The 21,557-nt window shown below is 41.9% G+C and overlaps 1 protein-coding gene across 3 annotated transcripts; it reads right to left on the reverse strand.

The window, feature by feature from the left end:
* Window positions 1-1,323: 1,323 nt before the first annotated feature.
* Window positions 1,324-10,346, reverse strand: LOC132899921 (interferon a3-like). Of its 3 annotated transcripts, XM_060941971.1 has the most exons (5): window positions 10,185-10,346; window positions 10,000-10,080; window positions 6,548-6,697; window positions 6,356-6,448; window positions 1,324-1,779 (listed from the first exon to the last, which is right to left on the reverse strand). In XM_060941971.1, exons 1-5 carry the CDS (start codon window positions 10,338-10,340, stop codon window positions 1,672-1,674), a joined length of 588 nt encoding a protein of 195 aa, XP_060797954.1. In that variant the 5' UTR covers window positions 10,341-10,346; the 3' UTR covers window positions 1,324-1,671. The 3 variants fall into 3 exon arrangements, with proteins under 3 accessions (XP_060797954.1, XP_060797952.1, XP_060797953.1); XM_060941969.1 differs by lacking the exons at window positions 10,000-10,080; window positions 10,185-10,346 and adding an exon at window positions 9,386-9,947; XM_060941970.1 differs by lacking the exons at window positions 1,324-1,779; window positions 10,000-10,080; window positions 10,185-10,346 and adding an exon at window positions 9,386-9,947 and having other exon boundaries at window positions 6,362-6,435.
* Between the last annotated feature and the right edge of the window lie 11,211 nt (window positions 10,347-21,557).

A 21,557-nucleotide genomic window follows, 5' to 3' on the forward strand; every position in this document is an offset into this window, starting at 1 on the left:
GAAGGAGAACAGAACACCAGAGACTGCTTGGACAAACCACTGTCCAGATGCTACAGGGCTTACATGAGAAGAACAAGGTGAAGAGAAAAAAAAAACTCAACCCAAAACTGACCTGGGGTTCAGGTGAAGGAGCAGGAGATGTGATGGAGAACCACAGTAAAAATGATTGGTATTTTTCTTTTACAAAATGATCAATGAAAATCTTAAATAAAGTCTCATCTCATCTCATTATCTCTAGCCACTTTATCCTTCTACAGGGTCGCAGGCAAGCTGGAGCCTATCCCAGCTGACTACAGGCGAAAGGCGGGGTACACCCTGGACAAGTCGCCAGGTCATCACACGGCTGACACATAGACACAGACAACCATTCACACTCACATTCACACCTACGGTCAATTTAGAGTCACCAGTTAACCTAACCTGCATGTCTTTGGACTGTGGGGGAAACCAGAGCACCCGGAGGAAACCCATGTGGACAACATGCAAACTTCACACAATAAGTCCCTCGCCGGACACGGGGCTCAAACCCGGACCTTCTTGCTGTGAGGCGACAGCCCTAACCACTACACCACCGTGCCGCCCTTAAATAAATATTCGTAATCTCTTAGAGAAAGCAGATGTTAATCCATCCATCCATCCATCCATCCATCCATCCATCCATTTTCTGTAGCCGCTTATCCTGCGCAGCATCGCAGGCAGCAGATATTAATATTTTTAAGAAATGTAATTTAGACCCGTCCCAGATGTTATATGCTGTTTTACTGAAAAGGAAAGAAACATCATATAACCTCAGGAACAGCAGTAACCATCTACCACAAATACATTCCAGTAGATTTAAGAATTCTTGTTATAGAATTATTTTTAAGGATAAATTGCGAACAGGGGCGGCACGGTGTTGTAGTGGTTAGCGCTGTCTCCTCACAGCAAAAAGGTCTGGGTTCGAGCTCCGTGGCCGGTGAGGGCCTTTCTGTGTGAAGTTTGCATGTTCTCCCCGTGTCCGTGTGGGTTTCCTCCGGGTGCTCCGGTTTCCCCCACAGTCCAAAGACATGCAGGTTAGGTTAACTGGTGACTCTAAATTGAGCGTAGGTGTGAATGTGAGTGTGAATGGTTGTCTGTGTCTATGTGTCAGCCCTGTGATGACCTGGCGACTTGTCCAGGGTGTACCCCGCCTTTCACCCGTAGTCAGCTGGGATAGGCTCCAGCTTGCCTGCGACCCTGTAGAACAGGATAAAGCGGCTAGAGATAATGAGATGAATGAGATGAAATTGTGAACAGGATATTTTTATCATTTCTGTTTTTGTTTTTTGTGTGTTGTCTATATTTTAATGCTTTTAGTTGTTTAATGTTTGTAACTTAAGATATGTGTCTTTATCTGAAGAAATAAAGATTACATGATAATCATGAATTTCTTGTGTGTGTGTGTGTGTGTGTGTGTGTGTGTGTGTGTGTGTGTGTGTGTGTGTGTGTGTAATTTATATATATATGAACTTTATTCAGGTCCACATAGACAACACAGTACATGAAGAAATAAATATTTTAAAAAAAAACTAGCATGTACAAGTATATGCAAGATAATTCATATTTATATTTTCCTATTTACAAACTTATGATACACAATTCAGTCGATTAAAGTTTTTTTGAACCAGTTCTTCAGCACCATCTCAGACGGATTCAGATGAACTCAGAGTCAGTTTTCGTTTTGGCGGCCAGTAAGTCAAGTCTTCTCAGATGTCTCAATGTCACTTCTGCAACATCATTGCAGCTCTGTGCGCTGTACTTCTGCAAGGAGAAACATAATGATGGACCAACATTTATCATGTTTTAAGCATGAAATGGAAATGAACTCACTTCCCACTTTTAATACACATGACCCCAGAGTTTGATGTTGCAAGATGACATGAGGACATAATGACATAATAACATAGCCTCAAAGAAAATGGAGTCGAGAGTCTGTCACACTTCATCCTGCGTACAGTCCAGCAGCTCATTTTGACTGCTTTTAGATTTTCCCTTTTATGCATCCACATCACATCTGGCCTTGGAGGACCTTGGGATCCCCTAAGAGGAATTGAAAAGTGTTGCTGGAGAGAGGGACACCTGGAATACCCTGCTTAGCCTGCTGCCACCGCAACCCGACTTTGGATATGCGGAAGACAATGGATGGATGGATGGATGGATCCCTCCAATATAAATACAAAAGCCAACAAATGTATGTTAATAGCTTGCAGTGTTGCTGGCTCTTGGAAATACAATGGTGCTTGAAAGTTTATGAACCCTTTAGAATTTTCTATATTTCTGCACATAAATAAGACCTAAAACATCATCAGATTTTCACACAAGTCCTAAAAGTAGATAAAGAGAACCCAGTTAAACAAATGAGACAAAAATATTATACTTGGTCATTTATTTGTTGAGGAAAATGATCCAATATTACATAACTGTGAGTGGCAAAAGTATGTGAACCTCTGGGATTACAGTAGCAGTTAATTTGAAGGTGAAATTAGAGTCAGGTGTTTTCAATCAATGGGATGACAATCAGGTGTGAGTGGGCACCCTGTTTTATTTAAAGAACAGGGATCTATCAAAGTCTGATCTTCACAACACATGTTTGTGGAAGTGTATCATGGCACGAACAAAGGAGATTTCTGAGGACCTCAGAAAAAGCGTTGTTGATGCTCATCAGGCTGGAAAAGGTTACAAAACCATCTCTAAAGAGTTTGGACTCCACCAATCCACAGTCAGACAGATTGTGTAAAAATGGAGAAAATTCAAGACCATTGTTACCCTCCCCAGGAGTGGTCAACCAACAAAGATCATTCCAAGAGCAAGGCGTGTAATAGTCAGTGAGGTCACAAAGGACCCCAGGGTAACTTCTAAGCAACTGAAGGCCTCTCTCACATTGGTTAATGTTAATGTTCATGAGTCCACCATCAGGAAAAAACTGAATAACAATGTTGTGCATGTCAGGGTTGCAAGGAGAAAGCCACTGCTCTCCAAAAAGAACATTGCTGCTCATCTGCAGTTTGCTAAAGATCATGTGGACAAGCCAGAAGGCTATTGAAAAAATGTTTTGTGGATGGATGAGACCAAAATAGAACTTTTTGCTTTAAATGAGAAGTGTTGTGTTTGGAAAAAGGAAAACACTGCATTCCAGCATAAGAACCTTATCCCATCTGTGAAACATGGTGGTGATAGTATCGAGGTTTGGGCCTGTTTTGCTGCATCTGGGCCAGGACGGCTTGCCATCATTGATGGAACAATGAATTCTGAATTATACCAACGAATTCTAAAGGAAAATGTCAGGACATCTGTCCATGAACTGAATCTCAAGAGAAGGTGGGTCATGCAGCAAGACAATGACCCTAAGCACACAAGTCATTCTACCAAAGAATGGTTAAAGAAGAATAAAGTTAATGTTTTGGAATGGCCAAGTCAAAGTGCTGGCCTTAATCCTATTGAAATGTTGTGGAAGGACCTGAAGCGAGCAGTTCATGTGAGGAAACCCACCAACATCCCAGAGTTGAAGCTGTTCTGTACGGAGGAACAGGCTAAAATTCCTCCAAGCCGGTGTGCAGGACTGATCAACAGTTACCACAAATGTTTAGTTGCAGTTATTGCTGCACAGGGGGATCACATCAGATACTGAAAGCAAAGGTTCACATACTTTTGCCACTCACAGATATGTAATATTGGATCATTTTCCTCAATAAATAAATGACCAAGTATAATATTTTTGTCTCATTTATTTAACTGGGTTCTCTTTATCTACTTTTAGGACTTGTGTGAAAATCTGATGATGTTTTAGGCCATATTTATGCAGAAATACAGAAAATTCTAAAGGGTTCACAAACTTTCAAGCACCACTGTAAGAGTGTAACAACCATGCAGTATGGTGTGTTCTGATTGGCTGAGAGCAGTATGGTGTGTTCTGATTGGCTGAGAATAGTAAGCAGTATAGTGCAGTCAGCAGTTCAGAACCATGGTTATTGGCCAAGTATGTTCACACACAATGTCAAAATCGAGGTTAAGGTCACCAAAAAGCTCAAAATCATTTTTTTTTTACGATATCTTCCTTCATAGTCATCATAAGTGCTACTGGGCGAGGTTTGGCAACACTTGTTCTTCTTTGTTTTTCTAAAATCTGTGCAAGGTCACTGTGGTGCACATGCATTTCTGATGTCCAGATATTATCCACTATATAATCTACATTTCCCTCTCCCAATGTTACCAAGATATCTTTCAATAGAAATGAGTGTTTACTTCAAAAGTACACTGTCTATATTTACACCTTGCCTTTTGCAGACATGTGTTGGTTTCAATTCTGATTATTTGATTATTATAAAACAATCTTGGTCATTGCATAATATGAAACTAGCCCAATCTGGCAACTCTGTCATTAAACTGTCCTGTCACTCATCCACTGAACATGGAGCAGAGGGGTTCCTGCCCCAGTGGAGCTCTATTAGCACTTGCCATGTTTGAAGGCTGGGTGCAATAACAGGCCTTACTGTATGGAGTTAAATGGGGCAGTGAGCAGACAGTACCATGATTCCCTTAAGTAGGGGATTAGTATTCGAACAGTGTGGCAGTAAATGTGATTTGTATTGTAAATGAGGACTTTATGTTGAACAGGTGACATATATGGTGTAGCTCTACCTTCCCTGCCCCTGCCGATGATCCACCCCTGACACCACAGGTTGTTTTCTAACATCTAAGTTACAGGTCAGAATTGTAGGTCAGATGGAATTTTTCAATGTAGGTTAGAATTTTTAACTCAGTTCATAATTCGCTACTTGTATTCAGAAAACTTATTATATCTAGCATTAGGTTTAGGGTTAGGATTTGGGAAGACTTTATACTTTACTTGATGATGTAATAAGACTGGACTCATTCATAAATTCAAAATATATATCATGCCTTCCATCACAATTGTTGCTTGTCTAGTGGTTGAGATGTTGGGTTAAGAATCTAAAAGTTCTGAGTTGGAATCCTGATTAAGTATGAAAAAGATATGTAAAAAAGTGTTAATTAGGTAGATAGGAATAGACAGAGAGGAAGTAGATGGAAGAAAGTGAGATAAAAGAAGTGATGGAAATTCCCTTTTAAGAATCTTAGATAATCCAAAATTTTATATTTTTTTAATGGCCAGGTTCTTGCCTAAACTGATAATCTCATCATCCGTTTTCCTTTGGCTAATCAGACACAAGCTACACCACCACACTTGCTGGGGCAGTTGGGGCAGTTGGGGGTTAGGTGCCTTGATGCCTTACTCAAGGGCACTTGAGCAAATCCTGCTGCTTCAGGAAATTGAACCAGTGACCTTTTGGTCCCAAAGCTGCTTCTCTAAACATTTGGCCATGGCTTCCCCCCAAGGTCACCTATTTTACCTATTTTTTTTACCTATTAAAATTTTACATAGTTGGGAAATTATGAACTAGGTTTAAAAAAATTTAACCCAGGTCAAAAAAATCACCTAGATTGAAAATTTTTGACCTGCAACATCTATAACAGTACTTGTGTATACTTTTGGAACTTTGAATGCTCTTGTGATTTCAAAACAGTCTTTTGATTACAACTTGCACTTTTCAAACAGATGGGGTGGTGTAGTGATTTGAAGAAGTCTTTATTTGTCACATGCACACTCAAATTCATCCCCTGCATTTAATCCATCTGAAGCAGTGAACACACACACCCAGAGCAGTGGGTGGCCATACTACAGCACCCAGGGAGCAGTTAGGGGTTAGGTACCTTGCTCAAGGGCACTTCAGCCCAAAGCCACCCCATGTTAACCTCACAGCATGTCTTTGAACTGTGGGGGAAACCAGAGCACCCAGAGGAAACCCACATAGACATGGGGAGAACATGCAAACTCCACACAGAAAGGCCCTCGTCAGCCATGAGGTTCAAACCTGGAACCTTCTTGCTGTGAGGCAACAGTGCTAACCACTACACCACCGTGCCACCCTAGCACTATCGCCTCACAGCAAGAAGGTTCCAGGTTTGAACCTCATGGCTGATGAGGGCCTTTCTGTGTGGAGTTTGCATGTTCTCCCCATGTCTATGTGGGTTTCCTCTGGGTGCTCTGCTTTCCCCCACAGTTCAAAGACATGCAGAGTAGATAAAATACCCAGCCACTGGGGTTGAACAAGCCAGTGCATACTTAGCCCCAGTGCATACTTAGCCCCAGTCCCAAGTCTGGATACATTGGAGAGGATTGCGTCAGGAAGGGCATCGGGTGTAAAACCTGTGCCAAATCAAATATGCAGAACAGATCCACTGTGGTGACCCCGAATGTATGGGAGCAGCCAGAAGAAGAAGACTTCCAACAGATGTGCTACACTTCTCTGATGCTTACTGTATTTTTAAGGTGAGACATCAGACTTCTGAAGTGAATTTCCATCTCCATGAACACTCTCTTATGCACTTCACCTGCAACTATATATGTTGCCTGGATTAGGAAATAAAAAATGCAGATAAATTTCAATAAATAATTTTGAGATGCTTTCTTAAATCATCACCCTGTCATGAATAGACAGTAGGCACTCACACATTGCTCCAGCTCCAAGATCTGACGATCCACATCAAGCAGGAAGATCTGCAGTTTATGTTGGTTACAGTCCATCTTCTTATATTTTCTTCTGTAGATCCTCATGACACTCTTTAGAGTCTGCAAAATGAACAGTATGTGATCCTTTGCCTGTTGAAGATAAGAAACAGTTAGATTAAGTAATTTTAAGGAAACTATGTAATAGCTCACGTCACATCTCAGGTGCATATGTAGTCCCACCCCATGGCTTTCATATCCAAGATGACATTCATCTCACTGTATGTAAACCTCTGACCACAACTGTAGCTTCTATATATAGGTTGTACATAGTGTACAGTGGATATAATAAGTGTACACACCCTGTTAAAATTATTGCTTTTTTCTGATGTAAAAACATGAGACCATGATAAATAATTTCAAAACTTTTCCCACCTTTAATGTGACCTATAACCTGTACAATTCAATTAGAAAACAAACAAATCTGTTTGGGGAAAAATATAAAAAATAAAAAATGTACAATAAGCTGATTGCATAAGTGTGCACACCCTTAAACTAATACTTTGTTGAAGCACCTTTTGATTCAATTACAGCATTCAGTCTTTTTGGGTTCAAACCAGCCATCAATTAAAATGATTCTGATTAACCCCAAATAAAGTTCAGACATTTACTCAGTTCATCCTCCAGCAAAAGCCAGGGTTCACAGAGAGCTTACAAAGCGTCAAAGGGATCTCATTGTTGAAAGCTATCAGTCAAGAGAAGGGTACAAAAACATTTTCACAGAATTAGATATACCATGGAGCACAGTGAAGACCGTCATCAAGAAGTGGAGAAAATATGGGAGAACAGTGACATTACCGAGAACTGGACGTCCCTCCAAAATTGATGAAAAGACAAGATGGAAACTGGTCAGGGAGGCTGCCGAGAGGCTGACAGCAACACTGAAGGAGCTGCAGGAATTTCTGCCAAGTACTGGTTGTGTACAACATGTGACAACAATCTCCCATATTCTCCATATGTCTGGACTATGAGGTAGGGTCAAAGAAAAACATCCAGGCCCGGCTAAATTTTGCAAAAAAATACATTAAGTCTCCCAAAAGCATGTGGGAAAATGTGTTATGGTCTGAGGAAACCAAGACTGAACTTTTTGGCCATAATTCCGAAAGGTATGTTTGGTGTAAAAACAACACTGCACCTCACCAAAAGGACACCATACCCACGGTGAAGCATGGAGGTGGCAGCATTGTGTTTTGGGGTTGTTTTTCTTCAGCTGGAACAGGGGCTTTAGTCCAGGTGGAGGGAATTATGAACAGTTCTAAATACCAGTCAATTTTGACCCAAAACCTTCAGGTGTCTGCTAGAAAGCTGATGATGAAGAGGAATTTCATCTTTCAGCACGACAATGACCCCAAAAAAGTTTTGGAATGGCCCAGCCAGAGCCCAGACCTAAATCCAATTGAAAATCTGTGGGGTGACCTGAAGAGGATTGTGCACAAGATTGGAGCGCTTTTGCAAGGAAGAGTGGGCAAATATTGCCAAGTCTAGATGTGGCAGGCTGATAGACTCCGACCCAAAAAGACTGAATGCTGTAATTAAATCAAAAGGTGCTTCAAACAAAGTATTACTTTAAGGGTGTGCATACTAATGCAACCAGATTATTGTACGTTTTTTATTTTTTATATTTTTCCCCAAACAGATTTGTTTGTTTTTCAATTGAATTGTACAGGTTATAGGTCGCATTAAAGGTGGGAAAAGTTTTGAAATGATTTATCATGGTCTCATTTTTTTACATCAGAAAAATCGATCATTTTAACGGTGTGTGTACACTTTTAATATCCACTGTATATAGCTTGCAACATTTATTGTGCAAGGTGGCCCACTTTAGATCGTGCCTTCTGGACTAGAAGGGACCGGCTTGAGCTAAGCCGTCACTGATGCTCTCGTTTCTTTAAGTATTTAAAGGACCCATGGCATGGTGGTTTGTTGATGCTTTAAACGGGATCGTGGAGGCTTCCGGATGTTATATCCGCAGCCTTTCTCGAAATGAACCCTCGGAACGTAGATATAGCCTCCTGGAAGAAAGCCCCATTTCAGCCCTTTTCCCAGTGCGTCATTTTGCTAATGAAAAGCATGGAGGCAGGGAAGGGTAGAGGGTGGGGGTGTGCCATGGGGGGGGGCTGCCGTCTGCCTCTCAAGCCGGCCGAGAGCGCTCCTCGTCGGGCACGGCCAGGCAGGCGAATGCCCTGGTCTGTCCGCCCTGTCTAAAAAAATGGTACAACTCGAGCCCATGGTAAAACTGGGACTTTGTCAGGTTTTTTTCAGCCTGAGGCCCATGGTAAAACTGAGCAGTTTTACCATGGAGGAGTGGGGACTTTGCCATTTCCTCCCCCCAACTAGCCCCTGGGAGAACCGCTGCCTCCACAGGTGGCCGGTGCCGCTGGAGGGCTGCCCGCGCGACCTCGGCTCCCGACAAAAGATTGGATCTAGGGCTGACTTTCAATGGATCGCAGCGATGGAGCTGCTCTGCCACTCACGACACCCCGGCCCAGAATCAGGGAAAAATATCGCGCGCTGACGTCATTAAGGTGCGACGCGAGGAAATAAAATAAATTCAACAAATGTTTGGGTTTTTACTGAACAAACAAACAAATAAAATGAACGAGTGACTTAAAAAAAGAATGTGGGTGTCTTTGTAAAAACTGTTTTGATTGGTTATTATAACAGAGGTAGCGCAGAGTACCTGGCTAATTGCAAGAAGCGGTTAGCTGCACAGCTAATGTAGCCATTGCAAACGCACCGATTTTAAAACACGGCATAACGACTTAACAGTTATACACTTACTTGTTCGGTGTTTGTGGCTGATGCGGCAGGGATTCTTGGTACGGACCCAGGCTTCAGTGACAGTTGATGTGCAAAACCTGCCCTGTACTGTCCCAAGTTGTGGAAACATTCCTCAGGAAAATGCTTCCGACAAACATACACCGTCTTAGGTAGACTCGACGGCATATTATTGAAGTAAATAAAATTAAGCCACTGCGTCTTCAGGGTCTCTCCCGTCAGTAGTAAAAACAGACTCTTTTCTGTGTTGTCACATCCATGTACAGCGCAATTTCCATGTTTCGCTCGCTTAGGTGATGCCATGTTGTTGTGTCCTCCCTCTATGGTCTCCTCACTACAACTGGGTGGGCAATCCATACAGTGGGTGGGAATCCGGGGGGGGGGATCATCTCCCTTGCTGACGTAGTAAAGGGAAGAGTTTATCAACGCGCCGTTTTGACGCGCCATTCTCAAATGTTGGGCATAGTTTGGTTTACACATTATGAAATTTCTAGCCACTGGGGTGACTTAAGAAGGTCAGAGGAACTCATTTTAACGTTAAAAAAACCTCAGAAAGTGAAAATTTCATGCCATGGGACCTTTAATATAAAAGTACACTTTATAAGACATGTTCTTACCTGTAGTTGAGTGATGAGGTTGTACAGTGTGTTTGGGAACTCCATGTTCAGATGTCCATGGTCATGCACCACACCTCTGCACTGAAACAATATAAACCACAAAACACAGATCACCTTAAAACACTTTGTGCCTATCCTCTGTACTCTTTGTACCATCTGCATATTGAATCTCTCATTGTACTCACTGCATGCTGAAGATGCACAATTGAGTTTTTGCTTAGAACCTGGAAGTTGCTCAGAAATGCTTCGTTGTGTGTCTTCATCCATGTGCATCCACTCGCCCACTTCCAGCTGTTCAGCGTGATGAGAATAAACATCCACACGTTTAACACTGCCATCATACTGCCAGGGAAAGGCACAGGCACAAAGTAAATCAAGAAATTGTTTGATGAATAAGATGTCATGTGTTTTGAACCGGCTCTACTCGCCTGTGTGTGTAAACTGAGAAAAGGTGGAGCGCTCATATGCACACATGCACACGTTGGTAAACACCATCTATGTTCTTTGGATATTTGAATTACTGGTCTAGTTTCTTTTTTTAGTACACTGATATGTCATTTATAGCTGCAGGCTATACACACACACACCACAAGAGCAGACTACACCCTGTACACAATGATTAGTCTTTCACTTTTGATCCTATAAACTAGTGTACATTAAGGTCATATGGTCCAGAAATAATGCCTTCTGGACTTTGTGAGCACAGCTAATGAAACGCCCTTTACAGTGTTGAATTAACACTTAAAACGTTGTTGTGTTAAATGAACAACTACAGTGCTGAATTAATTCTTTATGTGTTGAGTTTAATCATCTGGAGCGGAACAATTCAACACACATATGGTCAGATTAGAGCCTCCGATTATCCTAACCTGCATGTCTTTGGACTGTGGGGGAAACCAGAGCACCCAGAGGAAACCCACGCGGACACCATGCAAACCCCACACAGAAAGGCCCTCATCGGCTGCTGGGCTTGAACCCAGAACCTTCTTGCTGTGAAGCAACAGTGCAAACCACTACACCACTGTGCCACCCGATTTAAACACCTCTTTTTGCTGAAAAATCAACTTGTGACTTGCAGAAGGTTAACGGTCAATTGACTGATTTCATTACCTTAACACTGCACCTGACTTGTTCTTGTTTAATATAATCCAATAAATTTTTGGCAGCCTTGGGCTGAAGTGCCCTTAAGCAAGGCACCTGACCCCCAACTGCTCCCCGGGCGCCGTAGCATGGCTGCCCACCGCTCTGAGTATGTGTGTGTGCTCATTGTTCACTTGTGTGTGTGAATGCATGTGTTCACTGCTTCAGATGGGTTAAATGCAGAGGATGAATTTCACTGTGCTTGAGAGTGCATGTGACAAATAAAGGCTTCTTCTGCTTCTTCACACACAGATAGAAAGATGATAACTGGACTGTTCCTTGTTATTTTTGTTGTCTGTCCTTTATCTTGTACCTGAGAAGGTGCATGTGGTGGACATTTGATTAGCTTGAAGGGTACAGTAGGGTAGTTTGGGGGAAAACTCCTCCTTTAAAGTAGAACTGAAGGCAATTTTTTTATTATCAAAATTCTATTTCTCTCATTTTATTAAATATAGGAATGCATATTTGATCACTATTTTGTCACTGCTATAGCAAGTTATGAGTGTTTGAAATATGCTCTGTAATATATAAGTCCATATGACAAAGCAATGGCCATAAACGAGATTCACTGAGACCTGTGCGAGACATCGTAGGACGGAAGTAAAACGTACAGTGGAAATCAAAGTGACCAACATCTGCCAACATTGTCAAAAGACGCGCGCGCCATCTTTCGAATGCTGACGTAATCAACCCGGAAGTTTTGTTTGTTTTGATAGCAATCAGGAAAGTTTGAAAAAAGTAGGCAGTAATTGTCATTTAAACTCGTTTTTGTGCAATACTTCGTTTGGGAAAACAGTTTTCAAAATGGCGGCACTGACACCTGGCTGACACTTCACGTTTCGAAGTCTCGCACAAGTCTCGTGAAGTTCGCGCGGATAAGCGACGCCTGCCGTGGACCAAACAAACTAAATTCAACACGGCTAAAAACCGAATAGGCCGATAAGTCTAATATTTAATTGCAATTAGTTGCCAATACGAGTCACGATATAAGGTTACTAAAACTGAAAACATAATTGAATAACATGTTAATTAAGAAATAAAGCAAGTTTAAAAATGACGTCAGTTCCCCTTTAAGGGCTGTGTAACTTTGATGTGAAACAACAGGTAAATGTAGGTCAGATTCTGATCCTAGTTTTGAGTGACATTTTGAATGAGATGAAGTATAAACCAAATCTGAAAACTGTCCAGAGTTTATATGTAATCAACTTTTTAACAACAAAATGAATTTGTCCAAAGGGACATTTTGCCTCTCCAGTGTGGGGTTTCCAGCCAAAGCAATTCACTTCACACACTAATACTAAAATCACAAGATTATCGCTATTAGATCAATAAATCACTGGTAGCCAACTAGCTAACATTAGCTAGCTAATGCTAACTTCATATAATTTTAAATATTTTAATGCATCCACTGAGTTCGTCTGCATTTAATGAAGAACAATGGATTTGATGGCCAGAACATGTGAACTACAGTGATTATGATAGGAAGGAATGATGCCCCCTGGGGGCGTTTTACCTCACAGGCCATGGCTCCAAAAATTTTATGCCATTCTTAAAATATTATTATGTTTCCCGTTAATAAGATAAACTCACTATCCACTGGCCAAACTATTCACGTCATCGATAAGTATGATGTCCTGCTCAAACAAACAAACAAACAAACAAACAAACAAACAAACAAAAAAATCTGTTTGCTGAAAATTAGTACAATTTCCATGAAATCTGGTCTTCTTGAAACATTTCGCCAACTTAAACATGTAGGTATTTCCTGGTTTGATGATAAAGCTACTGTCGGAACATGACACAGCCTGGAATCCCAGTGAGAGAACCTAAAACACCACTGAGAGCTGATGAAGATAGAGCTGGACCATCAGATATGGAGTGAGAGGGAGAACTGGAGAGCAGGACCTGTCTCTGTCTGCACTGTAAACCCGAATAAGTTGAGTTTACTTAAAAAAATTGAGGAAAGTGGTTGCCTTAAAAAAAATAAGTAATTATTAATGATTGAATTGAGTACCTTAAACTTACAATCTTCTGGTAAGTTTAAGGTACTCAATTCAATCATTAATAATTACTTATTTTTTTAAGGCAACCACTTTCCTCAATTTTTTTAAGTAAACTCAACTTATTCGGGTTTACAGTGTGTTAGAATAAACACAACCTGTTCAAATCTTTCTATTATTGGTTACATCAGTGAAATTATTCTTGTTTTTGGGTATGGTTTTTTTCTTTCCTTCTGCATTAATACTTCTGTTTAAGTCTAAAATTCTGTTGAGAAGGTTTGGGATCGTTTGGTCGCAGATGCAAACATCAAACTAATCAAAGAGCAGCTTGAGTGAGAAGGCCCTGGCTTTCAATAATCAATATAAAGGTTTGTTTGCTTGTTTGTTTGTTTTTCATCCACATCATCTTCTTTACAGTAAACAAATGTTTTGAAGAAGACTTTTTTTATGTGAAACCAAATGCAACCGCGCCACCAGTGATAATAAGAACGAACAAACAAACAAACAAACAGATTGATAAGAACAGACAACAAGCCCCTGGCTGGACATTCATGCAGCCAATCAGTGACAGCCGAGTGCAGGTGGTTAATCAAATCACGCCCATTTGGGCTGAAATGACGTGTAGGATGACGTTTGGCATGATATGGACGGGCTGGGGTTGGGGGCGGGGTTAATAGACTGTACACAGTTTTTTTTTTGATGTACAAAGGACAGACGACAAAAAAGTAAGTTTAATATATTATGTATATTATATATATAATTTCCACCAAATATTATTAACGTTTTCAGTCTCTAAAAAAGCCCTGATGCAGAGCTACAGATGATGATGATGATGATGATGATGATTGGATGTAATTTATTGGTAAACCCTAATAGTCTAATAGTGTCCTTGTCGAGCTCTTGGTAGATTTTTCTCCTCCATAGTGTAAGACATATTTATGAAAGTAAATTGTAGCAGAACAAAAGTCTTGAGTGAAACACACTGACTGGAAAATGAAAGAGGTAATGTCTGGTGTTTGCAGCTCCAGTGAAGAAGCTTCAGTGAACATTCCTGTGGGAACTCTGTGCTTTTACTTCTCAATTAACACTAACACTGAAGTTAAATCTACTTGATTGCTGATATTGCAGAAATAAAACAAGTACAAACTTCAAACTTGTGTTTCTTTCTTTCAGTAAATTTCACTTCTTTATTTTACTTTATGACACCATTTCCAACCTGCACACGCGCGCGCACAAACCACACACACACACACACACACACACACACTGCGGACTTTATTACAGCACTTTCAGCTTCATACAGTGAATTCATTTAAACTCTACAGAACTGTTTCCATTCCAGCCCCCCGAGATAGATTTTGGGGTTTGAGCCACATGCTTCCAGGAGTGAATTTAATCCAGAAGCTAAAGCACGGAACTCCACCTGATTGTTGACGCTTTTGTGTGAAAACCACATGTTTGTTTGATCCATACCCTACTGACTGACCCACCGCATCAAAGCTCTGTGGCTTTGCTCTGCCCTGCCTCTCATATTTCCTCTTTCTGTGAAAGGAGAGAAAACTGAGTGCTTTCGTTTACTGGTGAAACAGACACCAGCAGCGAGCAGAGCATCCAGTGAAACCAGAGGTGAAACCTGCAAAACTATAACAGCAACAGCATCACGGGTTTTACTGATCACTGGGTATAAACCTTATTACCGGAAGGCTAATTTTTCCAGCTGGTAAAGTCAGATCAATTAATACTAATTATCAACAATTATTCCTTTCTCCAGAAGAGGAACTGAACAGTCCATTTTCCACTATAATAATAATAATAATAATAATAATAATAATTATTATTATTATTATTATTATTATTACACAATATGTGGACACATTACAAATTAATCTTTATATTTCAATTATATAACGAATCTTGTAAACACAAAGTGAACACACTGGCTGCTATTATATTAAATAGATTAAAAAGAAAGACATAAATGAAGAGAAATAAATAAAAATAATATATTGAACATTTAATCACCGAAACTGATTGAACCCCGACTTCCTGTAGCTTAATTTTCAATTATTTGCATAGGAGAAGCATGGACAACACACACACACACACACACACACACACACACACACACACACACACACACACACACACAGAGTCTCATTTCAAATAAATAAATATTGATTTTTACACGCATGCAGATTGTTATTATGCGTTCCATTATATTACTAATACGGCATACACACACAGTGGTGCTCGAAAGTTTGTGAACCCTTTTGAATTTTCTGTATTCCTGCCGAAATGTGACCTCAGTGATACAGGAGAGTGGACCGGGTCTGAGTTCATCTTATTAACCGGAAGCATGATTAAATGTTAAAAAAATGACGTTTTTTTTTTTTTTTTTGAGCTATAGCCTGTGGGGTAAAACACCCCCAGAGGGCATCATTCCTTACTGTCATAATTACTGTGGTTCACATGTTCTGGTGGTTGGGTCAAAAGATTTTAACTTAACATGAAAAATTACCTCAAGTTAGTTAATGTTAGGCAGTTAGTTAGTTTATCGGCTCGCGAGGAAAACTGACTTGCAGTAATATACTGATTTAATAGCCTATAATTATACATAAATAAGAATGATTATTTACCCCGCCTTTCAGCCAGAGTGAGCTGGGATAGGATCCAGCCCGCCCGCGACCCTGAACAGGATAAGCAGTGACAGATAATGGATGGATGGATGATTAGGTAATTAATAAAATTGCTTATCTTGTGATTTTGGTATGAATGTGTGAAGAGAATTGCTTTGGCTGGGGGGATTTTACCCCGCATGGGGGGCTTTTTCTCCCACTGCAAAAAAAAAAATACTTTGGATATTTTTTTTTTCAGATTCGGAAAACAACCCTACACCTTTTGTTTTACAACAAAGTCACACATCCCATAAGGGGGCGCCCCACCCCACCCCCAGTCACAGGAGATGTTTGCAGCTTCTGATTGGTCTGGAAGATTTTGTCACGGGTCTGTCGAAACTGCGCGTGACCAGTAAAATGACAGCGCGTGCGCTTCCACAGGGAGGGTTGTTGTTGTTGTTGTTGTTGTTTCGTCCGTCTTCGGAAGACCATCTAGTCGTCCTAGACATGGGGGCGGGGTCTGTGAGTGTGAAGGTGACTTGTCAAGCCAATCCGCGCATGGGATCTTTCTGGTAGTGAGGAAAGGGAATGGTGTCGGCTGTTGGCGATCTGTAATGGTGTCAGTTTCTGGGGATCTGTAATGCTGTCGGTTGTCGGGGATCTGTAATGGTGTCGGTTGTTGGAGATCTGTAATGGTGTCGGTTGTCGGAGATCTGTAATGGTGTCAGTTGCTGGGGATCTGTAATGGTGTCAGTTGCTGGGGACCTGTAATGGTGTCGGTTGTCGGAGATCTGTAATGGTGTCGGCTGTCTGAGAGCTGTAATGTTGTCGGTTGCTGGGGATCTGTAATGGTGTCGGCTGCCGGGGATCTGTACACAGAAAAATCCCCAGTGTTGAATTAACACCCTACTGTGTTTATATGTGTCCAATTGGACACAAATTAACTCTGAAAGTGTTAATTCAACACTGGGGAATTTGCTGTGTAATGGTGTCGGTTGTTGGGGATCTGTAATGGTGTCGGCCATCGGGGATCTGTAATGGTGTCGGCTGTCAGAGATCTGCAATGGTGTCGGTTGCTGGGGATCTGTAATGGTGTCGGTTGTCGGAGATCTGTAATGGTATTGGCTGTTGGAGATCTGTAATGGTGTCAGTTGTCGGAGAGCTGTAATGGTGTTGGTTGCTGGGGATCTTTAATGGTGTTGGCTGTCGGAGATCTGTAATGGTATTGGCTGTTGGAGATCTGTAATGGTGTCAGTTGCTGGGGATCTTTAATGGTGTTGGCTGTCGGAGATCTGTAATGGTATTGGCTGTTGGAGATCTGTAATGGTGTCAGTTGCTGGGGATCTGTCATGGTGTCGGTTGCTGGGGATCTGTAATGTTGTCGGTTGCTGGGGATCTGTAATGATGTCGGTTGCTGGGGATCTGTAATGGTGTCGGCTGTTGGGGATCTGTAATGGTGTCGGTTGTTTGGGATCTGTAATGGTGTCGGTTGCTGGGGATCTGTAATGGTGTCGGTTGCTGGGGATCTGTAATGGTGTCAGTTGTTTGGGATCTGTAATGGTGTCGGTTGCTGGGGATCTGTAATGGTGTCAGTTGTTTGGGATCTGTAATGGTGTCGGCCATCAGGGATCTGTGGTTCAGATTTTGCGGGCCTGCCATCGGTCCTGAGCTGCAGTGATCCTCCTGCCTTCCCAGGAATTCACCCCTTTGTGAAACACAGAATGAAACTGTCCTCTGTCTTGAGCAGCCTGCTCCCATTAAAGGGGGTTGTTGCTGAAAGTCTTCAGCGACGTTTTTGTGTCTTTGAAATGTTTTCTCTGACCTCTGTGAGAGCGTGCACCCTCTTATAGTTCACCATACAGAAGCATCTCTGGGAGCTGGTGGTCTGGGATGAGAACTTTATGTCCTGCACAATGAGACTGTGACAGGGAGGGAAATAACTAACTGATAACCAGATCAGAGGAGAAAAGGAAATGCGTCCAGAGCACAGAGTAAACACACACACACACACACACTTACACACACACAGAGCCTCGAGTGGAAAAGCATTTATTAGTGCTCATAGGATTATTATCATAATAGAATAATTCTGCACCATGAATACATAAATAAATAAATAAATAAATGATAGATAGATAGATAGATAGATAGATAGATAGATAGATAGATAGATAGATAGATAGATAGATAGATAGATGTCAGCAGCTCCTGACTTGTCTGGGTGGTTTTGTAGTGGATCTGTAGAAACTGCGCATGACCTGTAGAATGATGGGGCGCGCACTTTCCCACGCGCACGAGCTGAAACTCTGCGGGAAGAAAAACAAAAACCCGCATCGAGAAAAGGTTAAAGCACTGATGGTGAACATGGCGAGTGAAATGTGGCGAAGTGCAGCCGCAGCGACCCTCTCACCTTCTGCGAAAGAAAATGAGCCAGATTTCTCCAGAAATCGCTCCAGGGTTCCACTTCAGCCTGAGCAGAGCTGGAGACCAGAACCTGGAGCAGCAACACACACACACACACACACACACACACACACACCAAACATCCATGAGCTTCATCATCACACAGCTTTACTGAAACTCACAACACAGCCGAGTTCATCAGCACCTCACTGACCAGAGTCAAAGAGGAGATCGGACACAAACAAACAAACAAACAAACAAACAAACAAAACCAAAGAGCTTCTCTGGAAAGCAAAAGAGTGAAGTCGGAGTTTATTGTTCTTCCTCTGGATAACTCCAGGAGCACAGAACAACACCAGAGCTGAGATTAGGCAGGTGTCCAGAGGGAGGTTAGACAGGTGTCCAGAGGGAGGTTAGACAGGTGTACAGAGCGAGGTTAGACAGGTGTACAGACAGAGGTTAGACAGATGTACAGAGGGAGGTTAGACAGGTGTACAGAGGGAGGTTAGACAGGTGTACAGAGGGAGGTTAGACAGGTGTACAGAGGGAGGTTAGACAGGTGTACAGAGGGAGGTTAGACAGGTGTACAGAGCGAGGTTAGACAGGTGTACAGAGGGAGGTTAGACAGGTGTACAGAGGGAGGTTAGACAGGTGTACAGAGGGAGGTTAGACAGGTGTACAGAGGGAGGTTAGACAGGTGTACAGAGGGAGGTTAGACAGGTGTACAGAGGGAGGTTAGACAGGTGTACAGAGGGAGGTTAGATTTACCAGTGGTGTGTAGAATTGTTTCTGGTGTTCCAGTAAATTGTGTAACTGCTGCAGTTCACTGGAATCCCACTCGGTGGACGCGTTCTTCATCAGATCAGACACAATCCGAAATGACATTTCCAACACTGACAGTCTGCTCTCCTCCTGCACACACACACACACACACACACGATGATGTTTGAATGAATCAATTATTTACCCGTTTAACAGATTTCATTAGTTCACTGATTAATGCAGAAATAGATTTAAAAGTACAGAATCTTCATCCCCAAGGAAAGTCATGAAGCTGCGACCCATTACAGTGTTTGCTTTGGCCGGGTACCAACCGAACTGACAACCAGACCATCAGTTATTTTATTTATTTATTTTTTTTTCCTTGTTCGTTCTTGCCGGAACAGTGCGGGGTTAGGCGCCTTGATTAAGGTCCTTCAGGCTTGCTGGTCTCGGGAACCGAACCAGAGAGGGACTGGTCGCAAAGATGCTTCTCTAACCATTAGGGCAGGGCTGCCTGGGGTTCTTTCCCTTCCTTTCCTTCCTCCTGCTCTAAATGTTTTATCGTTCCACATTTTATTGTTCTAAATGTGTACAGCTGAAAGTGTGTGAATGAGTGTGAGCTCCACACTGTCCCTCCTGTGCGATCTGTCACTCAGGTGAGTGTGATGTGTGTAACACACTCCTATTCGGGTTACAGAATGAGATTAAACCTTCACACAGGCCTGGCGCAAGGAACAGTTTACTAAGGGGGCAATTAGAAATCGCAAGGGGGCAAATATTTTTTCATATAGTGTGTAGTAGTGATGGCGGTCTGACAACGTGTTTCAAACAATTAACTGCGCCAACCACAAAACCACGGCCCCGAAGGTTGCTTTAGTCCGGGAAAATCATGTGACATATTACCAGGGCAGTTGCGCTTTATCAGCCCCCGTGCCCACCTGTTAACCCTCCCCTCCGATTTTCTCACAGACACGCAGTACAACCGGAAAGATGCCAAACATAAAACCACACACACAAACCTACAGGCAAGTCCTTTACATTTAAAATACATACAAATAGCTCCGCGGCATGAAAACAAAACGTCAATGCAAGTCTAAGGTACTTGGCTCGGCGGCCAAAATCATAATTTAAAAAAATCAACAGACCCCGCGGCTGCACCAGTAATAGCCTTCCTGACTCGCACCGAGTCAACGCTAACCACTTAATCCGCGATCCCAGTTTAGGCGTGTAGGGGACTAAACACTCTGAAGTGATGAATTTTCACCCCCGCTGCATGGGGGGGTGACGTCAACGACACATATTCTTACGCTATTTGCGCACAAAGCGGACCATATATGAACACATACACCAACATAAACGGAGATAAACTTAGCCTACAAAGAAAGAAAATGGATTCACAATATTGTGATTGAATTCGTTTAATTCGGAGGGGGAAAGACTACTCCCGGAAACTGACTGCATAGTGCAGGATATTGCAGAGACAGTGCACTTGTAAGTGTGCATGTAAAACCCCCGCCCGCCCGCCCGCACGACCCCGCCCCTTGTCCTTATCACAGGTCTGTGTGTGCGCGGCTGTCAGCATTTCACACATACACCCACAATAACTAGTCCCCAGTAGTTAGGATTGATACATATGTCTAAAACAGGGTTAATATTAAAGTCAGGCTTTTTGAAATAATCCTACCTTAATACAGTTGAATTCTACGATTGCAACGTAAGAATCATAACAACCAATCAGATTTGTTCTACCGTGCCAGTTTTAGTAGTGATTTATGTGAAATGTATTTTTGTGCAATGCGCAACCACTTAATATTTCGTATTTGAAAATGCAAATTATTAATACGTCTATAATACATTATATTTTCATAAGAAAACAATTTAGTGATCCGAGTCTCCGTTGAGGGGGCGGGGCTGTAGCCACGAGGGGGCGACGCCCCCCCATGGCGCCGGGCCTGCCTTCACACTCATCACCTGTTTGGGGAATTTGGGGCTTTGGATCTTCATATTTTCTGCCTCTGTCTTACATCTCACCGGTCGCATTTCACCCTGTGGAGAGAAAAAACAAAACAACAGACAGAAAAAATAAGAACAAATATCATCATTTATTCTGTTATTAATTACTATGATCATACATATTCAAATTAATGTGATGATAAATATTTAAGCACTGGATCATGGTTTGTTGAAGTTAAATTAATTAGAGAATTATCTGTTCATTATTACAATCAGTGCAAGAATAAGAACAAGTATAATCCTTTATGCTGTTATTAATTAATATTCTAACACATATTTAAATTAACATGGACTAGTTTAAGTAATTAGTCATTATATTAGCGATCACTTATTAATTCATACACAGAGAGAGAGAGAGAGTGTGTGTGTGTGTGTGTGTGTGTGTGTGAACTCTTACCAGGCTGCAGAGTTTCTGGATGATTTCGCGTTTTCTTTGAGTCTCTAATTGATCTTCAGAGGTTCGTTTAAACACAGCCGGGCAAATCAGCAGCCACAGAAACACACACCTCAGAGCCCTCACCATCCTGTCTGTCTGATCTGTCTGTCTGATCTGAGCTTGTCTTCTCCCCAGTGATTGAGGTGAGCAGTGAACAGAGCTCCTACCTGCAGGAGGTTTTATAGCCTG

The sequence above is a fragment of the Neoarius graeffei genome, chromosome 16 (genome assembly GCF_027579695.1).
Source record: "Neoarius graeffei isolate fNeoGra1 chromosome 16, fNeoGra1.pri, whole genome shotgun sequence".
NCBI lineage: Eukaryota > Metazoa > Chordata > Actinopteri > Siluriformes > Ariidae > Neoarius > Neoarius graeffei.

Excerpts from the sequence above, each read along its gene's own strand:
- LOC132899921 (XM_060941969.1), bottom strand. The coding sequence starts at position 9,862 with ATGTGTAAACCAAACTATGCCCAACATTTGAGAATGGCGCGTCAAAAC. Across the intron at positions 6,449-6,547 it reads TCTTGGAGCTGGAGCAATGT|GCAACATATATAGTTGCAGG; the intron begins GTGAGTGCCTAC and ends TTCCTAATCCAG. Across the intron at positions 1,780-6,355 it reads TGTCTCACCTTAAAAATACA|AAGTACAGCGCACAGAGCTG; the intron begins GTAAGCATCAGA and ends TTCTCCTTGCAG.